Source organism: Colobus angolensis, unplaced genomic scaffold, assembly GCF_000951035.1.
Source record: "Colobus angolensis palliatus isolate OR3802 unplaced genomic scaffold, Cang.pa_1.0 Scaffold19, whole genome shotgun sequence".
Classification (NCBI taxonomy): Eukaryota; Metazoa; Chordata; class Mammalia; order Primates; family Cercopithecidae; genus Colobus; species Colobus angolensis.
Window position 1 is genome coordinate 7,406,546 of NW_012115043.1, and position 5,937 is coordinate 7,412,482.

The window sequence follows — 5,937 nt, forward strand, 5'->3', positions numbered from 1 at the left end:
TGGGAGGCAGAAGTTGCAGTGAGCCGAGATCGTGTCACTGCACTCTAGCCTGGGCAACAGTGCAAGACTCTGTCTCAAAAAAAAAAAAAAAAAAAGAATCTCCCATTTCTAAAATTTTCATGTTTGATTCATTCAGATATGATTAAAGCCCATCATGGTCTGTGTAAATGTTTGTTTCTGCATTCTTAGAAACTTTCTCCAGTTTTTGATAACATTGGATGTAGGAATACCAAGGAGTCTAACTAAAAAGAGGGAATCTTGGCTACAGTGGAATGCCTAGGGGTATGGGAAGTAAGTAACAGCCTTTATTTCCATATGAATATTGCTGGCATTACACCTGCAATGATTAGGCAAGAGACTCAAAGATAGTTTTCTCAGAAAAGCTTTTCTTTCAAGGGTCTAGCAAGTCTGAGCTATGTTTCCAACTTTACTGCCCTCCATCATCCTGCATCTTTGACTCATCCACCACCTTCTGTCCCTTTCATTCTCATTCCCCATGTGTCAGCTCCCTGGAAAGGACATATCTTGTGCACCTTGCCACAGTACCCACTACCCGCTTCTGGACTGCCTGAGCAAGAGTGATACTTCCTGTTCTAAAGACAGGAGTGAGGAGGGGGGATACTCAGACTTAGGGATGTGCCAGAACTGTGGCTAGTCCCCAGGGAGCAGAACTTGGAGGACTCGTAAAGGAGCCAACCCCACCTCCATCCTAAACAGGGCCAGTTCATAAACCCCATCTGGCACAGCAGCAATCTCAGGAAGCTAAACTGGGGAGTGCCCTGTATCTCGCTCCCTAAATTGGGGAGTGAGAGCTGACCATCGGGGCTGTCTGTGACAGTGGTCCCCTCCAAATGAAAAGGGGGAGCTGTACTGATGTCATTCAGGAGATGTGGCTCACAGTCATTATTAGAGTCAGAGCCTCTCCTGCCTACTTCAGGTACTTGGGTGAGGGCAGAGAGGGGGATGGAAAGAATCCTTAATCCTTCATTGGTAACATCCTGAGATCCTCCTAGAGTTCCAGACATCATACTTATCATGGGATTTGTTTGCCTTAATTTAGCCTCCCTGCCCTCTGGCCAGTGAGTTGCATTAAATGATTGCGCCCTCATTATCAAGGAGTAGACAATGTAGACTATTTTTATGCAGCCCTGAGGATCCCCAGTGTTGGCTCTTGATAAGGTGAGGCATCTGGGTTGGGTGCTAAAGTATGAACCTTCTTCATCCTCCTTCCAGTAATGCCTATTTCAGCCCTGCCTAAGCCTTCACCATTAGGTAGGATGACTGCAGACTGAAATCAAGCAGCTATTTCCTTTGGCTTTTCTGGCAGACACTGCCCACTGCCTCCAGTGCGTGCACTGTAGATGGTGGGCGGTCCCTATGGGTGGGTGCCAGGGGGAAAATTCCACCCCCTGCAGTAAGCAGAAGCAGGCAGAAGTCTGCTGGAAGCTGCAGGCCTCCCGCACTGACTTGCAATGTTCCTTGTGCTCCAGGTGCTGCTGTTTCTTTAAGAGGAAAAGGAAGAAGACTGCTCAGCGCCACAAGTGACCAGTGCCTCCCAGGAGTCCTCAGGCCCTGGGGACTCTGACTCAATTGTACCTGCAGCTCCTGCCATTTCTCACTGGAAGGGACTCCTCTTTGGGGGAGGGTGGATATCCAAACCAAAAAGAAGAAAACAGATGCCCCCAGAAGGAGCCAGTGTGGGCAGCCAGGGCCTAGTGGGTCATTGGCCATCCCCGCCTGCGTAAGGCTCTGAGCAGGTCCCAGAGCTGCTGTTCCTCCACTGCTTGCCCATAGGGCTGCCTGGTTGACTCTCCTTCCCATTGTTTACAGTGAAGGTGTCATTCACAAAAACTCAAGGACTACTATTCTCCTTCCTCCCCTTAGTTTACTCCTGGTTTTTACCCCACCCTCAACCCTCTCCAGCATAAAACCTAGTGAGCTAAAGACTTTGTTTGCAGAAGGAGATCAAGAGGCTGGGGGTAAGGCCAAGAAGGTAGGAGGAAAATGGAGACCTGGGCTGGAGAAGAACCTTCTCCGTGTCCCAGGTGTGCCTGGCAGTATGGTTTCCTCTTCCTCTGTGCCTGTGCAGCATTCATCCCAGCTGGCCATGGGGTTCAGGTTGCTTCTTCCCTCCCTCCTGTGAAGTTACACTGTAGGACACAAGCTGTGAGCAATCTGCAGTCTACTGTCCCTGTGTCTTGGCGTTCTTAGCTTTTTTGACAAACTCTTTTTTCCAGGCGGTAGTAGGACAATGAAAATTGTTCTGAGCAAAGGAAAGAAAACTGACTTTGTTGCACTTTTAGTTTTTTTTTAAAAAAACAAAAACAAAAACATGGCAGATGCATATTGTGTCTGGTTATATTGGGGGTTTCACTTTTACCTGTTTTGAGGGGGATGGGGCCAGCCAAGCCATTCAGAGAGAACATGGGTCCAGAGGACATTCTCAGTGGAAAGAGTTTGATCTGCACCACCCAGAAGAGAAGCCAAACTCGGTGTCATTCTGAGTGAACACTCAGGTTGGCAAGAAAACATACTTGAATTTTCATTCATCTTCTCAGCAGCTGAAGAATGTCCCTACCAGAGCATCTTGACCTAATCAGCTTACAGTTTGAAAACCTAGCTCTCCAGCACATGAGATGAGCCAGCCGAACCAGACTGTGACCAGGAAACAGCTCATCCCAGAGAAGGAGATGCTTAACAAAAATAATAATAATAATAATGAAATTGTTTCCTCTGCTGCCAGGGACTTCCAACTAGATAGCCATGTGATTTCCTGGTGACTTGGGGGACAAATTAGTGATGAAACAGCCACCACCATATTGCCATTAGTGGAAAAAAAGAGGAGGACAGTGAACCTACCTTCCACCTGCCAGAGGGACCTCGGGGTGTGGCATTATAGGGCCAGGAAAAGAAAATCAGTGTATCCTATCTCCCCCAATAGCTGAGCTGTAGCATTTGGGCTGGCCTGCCTTATCAGAAACCAAGCTTATGAAGATCTTCTCCCAGCAGGTCCATAGCAGTAGGCTTAGGATGCAGTATATGGGGCTGCATTTAAAAGGAGGGAAAGATTGATTGGTGCTGGAATATTCCAGGGAAAAGGAAACTGGAGTGAAAGGTCTGAAATTATCTTCTCAATTGGACATAGACTCCTTCCAGAAAGGTGGCCATGCCTCTAAGCATGTTTTCGCCAGTATGCCCTCGGCCTCCCCCCGTGGTATTTTCATAGGAGGTACTACTGTGAAGGATCTTGGTTCCTCATTCATTGTTTGACAAGTCTTTCATGTGGGGAGTTACTCTTCTCATACCCAATTTTCATTTGAGTTTAGTAGCTTAACCAAACAATGACTCCCCATTCCAGAGGTGACAGAAGAGAAAGGGTCATTTACATCAGGAAAGAGGTCTTGTATCTGGGAGTAGAGAGCTAACCATGGAGCACAGTGGCTGGTGGGTGACTTAGTCTGATGGTTGAGGTGTAGGGCTATCTTTTGGACTGGAGGGTGTGGCGATATTTTCTGGTAGTTGCCATTTCTTGAAAAATTCCCGTGATGTACCTAATGCAGAAATAGCATTAACAGTATCAGAGGTACTGGGCTTCATCTGTTCCATTGGATCTTGGCTAGGGAATATCATTTCACTTGCATCAAACCTGCTTAGCTTATGGAAAGATGGTAATATGTCATTTCTATAAATGTTTCTATATATGGAACATAGAGTGGCAGAGAGATGCAGTATCACACCCCTTCCCCACAAGGACTGTGAATATTGGGATTTATGTCCTTGCCATTACCTAGTGGTTACAGCCATGTCACTAAAGTTTACATCATTTCTCAGTTGGGATTTCGGCAATGCTAACTTACTGTATAGAAAGTTTAACTTTTCCTCACCCCTGTATAGAAAATGCCTTGCCTCTCAAGAGAGGGCAGGGGGGGCCTGGCGCAGTGGCTCATGCCTGTAATCCCAGCGCTTTGGGAGGCCGAGGCGAGTGGATCACGTGAGGTCAGGAGTTCGAGACCAGCTTGGCCAACGTGATGAAACCCCATCTCTACAAAAAAATAGAAAAATTAGTCGGGCGTGGTGGCATGCACCTGTAGTCCCAGCTACTCGGGAGGCTGAGGGAGGAGAATCACTTGAGCCTGGGAGGCAGAAGTTGCAGTGAGCCAAGATTGCGCCACTGCACTCCAGCCTGGGCAACAGAGTGAGACTCTGTCTTTAAAGAAAAAAGAAAAGGGCAGAGGGAAATGTTGGCAATGCCTGGAGCATCCTGGCACTCTGTACCCTACTGAGTGCCTCCCTTCAGCCTCTCACCCTGCTTCCACACACACAAAAGCAAAGGCAGTGATCAGCTTGGCTGCAGGGCAAGCTTCCTTGCAGCTGGATTTGCAACTTTTTTTTTTGTCTTAAAATTTTTACTGGATCAGTTGTAGGGGAGTGTCCTTCCTAATACACTGTTCTCACCTTCCAGCCTCCACAAATCTCTTACTAGATACTTGGTTTTCATAGCAAAGGTAAAGAATCCCAGGTCTCTTTAGCATGCAGGGTAATGGTGATCCCTCCAGGGCCATTGGCACTTCAAAGTGGTCCCAGACCTGGGAGATTCTGATGTGATCTTCCTTAAAATTAAGCAAAAAACATGAGTACCCTAGACGCAATTGGCCATCACTTCAGCCCTCAGCAAATCAGGGCTCCCTTCTCGGCCCTATTGCTACAGTTGCTTAGCTGTATGCCTCAGCGAGATCCTTGGGGTTAGGGCATGCACTCACTGACTGTCCCCACCCATCCACTCGCTCTGTAGTTTCTGAGCTTTCTCCATTTCACAACTATGGTGCCTAAGGATCTTTTTCTTTGGGATTGATGCAATTTTTTTTCTGAAAACTAACTCAGCATCTGTTCATAAAAACCCTTAATATTATACATTAGGAGTTTTCCCAAGCTCTACAGTCCCTCAGACATTGCATCCTAAACAGATTGAGGCACACAGGTCAAGACTCCACAAAGGCATAAATGGTCCCCCCTACTCCCTTCTGACCAGGGTATCACTTGTGTCTTTGCAGTAAGAGCTGGTCAAGTTGCTCTGTGCACCTTGGCGCTTTCCCCAGATCTCACTCCAGACTGCCCCCAAGGGTGGAGAGAGCATCCTGACAGCCAGTTAGCACTCATGACTGCCTTAACATTCTTCTGCTATTATGGGGCCTGTCTGGCAATAAACAGGGTCTAGGAAGGTACAAGGTTAGCTTCCAGTTAAAATCGCATTTTACATTGGAATGCATGAACTACAGATGACAGCAGAGATCCTGAGGTTTCTAGAAGTGTTGATTGTCTCTTTTTTCTAAATGAACTCCAAGTACTTAGAAAACAGTCCCTGCCTATTAGCCAGTAAAGGTGACCATCAGCTCTAAAGTAATTTCCAAACTTAGTTCAGTGGAAAGATACGCTGGTAGTGCATATGCAGTGTTGATTTTCAGTGCTAGTAACCACTTTGAGTGCCAGAAATACGTAACAATGATAATGTAATGTCAAAGTGGTTACTGAAGATTATAGCCTTGGCCGGGCGCGGTGGCTCACGCCTGTAATCCCAGCACTTTGGGAAGCTGAGGCGGACGGATCATGAGGTCAGGAGATCGAGACCATCTTGGCTAACACATTGAAACCCCAAAACCCCATCTCTACTAAAAATACAAAAAAAAAAAAAAAAATTAGCCGGGCGTGGTGGCGGGCGCCTGTAGTCCCAGCTACTCAGGAGGCTGAGGCAGGAGAATGTCGTGAACCCGGGAGGCGGAGCTTGCAGTGAGCCGAGATCGTGTCACTGCACTCTAGCCTGGGCAACAGTGCAAGACTCTGTCTCAAAAAAAAAAAAAAAAAAAAGAATCTCCCATTTCTAAAATTTTCATGTTTGATTCATTCAGATATGATTAAAGCCCATCATGGTCTGTGTAAATG

The 5,937-nt window shown here is 46.9% G+C and overlaps 1 protein-coding gene across 2 annotated transcripts in view; it reads left to right on the top strand.

Annotated features, from left to right (window-relative positions):
* The window catches only part of CSNK1G1 (casein kinase 1, gamma 1), a 247,336-nt gene that overhangs the window by 239,161 nt on the left and 2,238 nt on the right, over positions 1-5,937 (top strand). Inside the window, exon 13 of one of the 2 annotated variants that reach the window (XM_011940411.1) lies at positions 1,491-2,338. The exons of the other annotated variant lie outside the window; for it this stretch is intronic. Within the exon in view, the coding sequence (XP_011795801.1) occupies positions 1,491-1,545 (55 nt within the window). The 3' untranslated portion in view covers positions 1,546-2,338. Of the gene's footprint in view, positions 1-1,490; positions 2,339-5,937 lie in introns of those variants that run through there. 2 annotated transcript variants of the gene reach the window in all.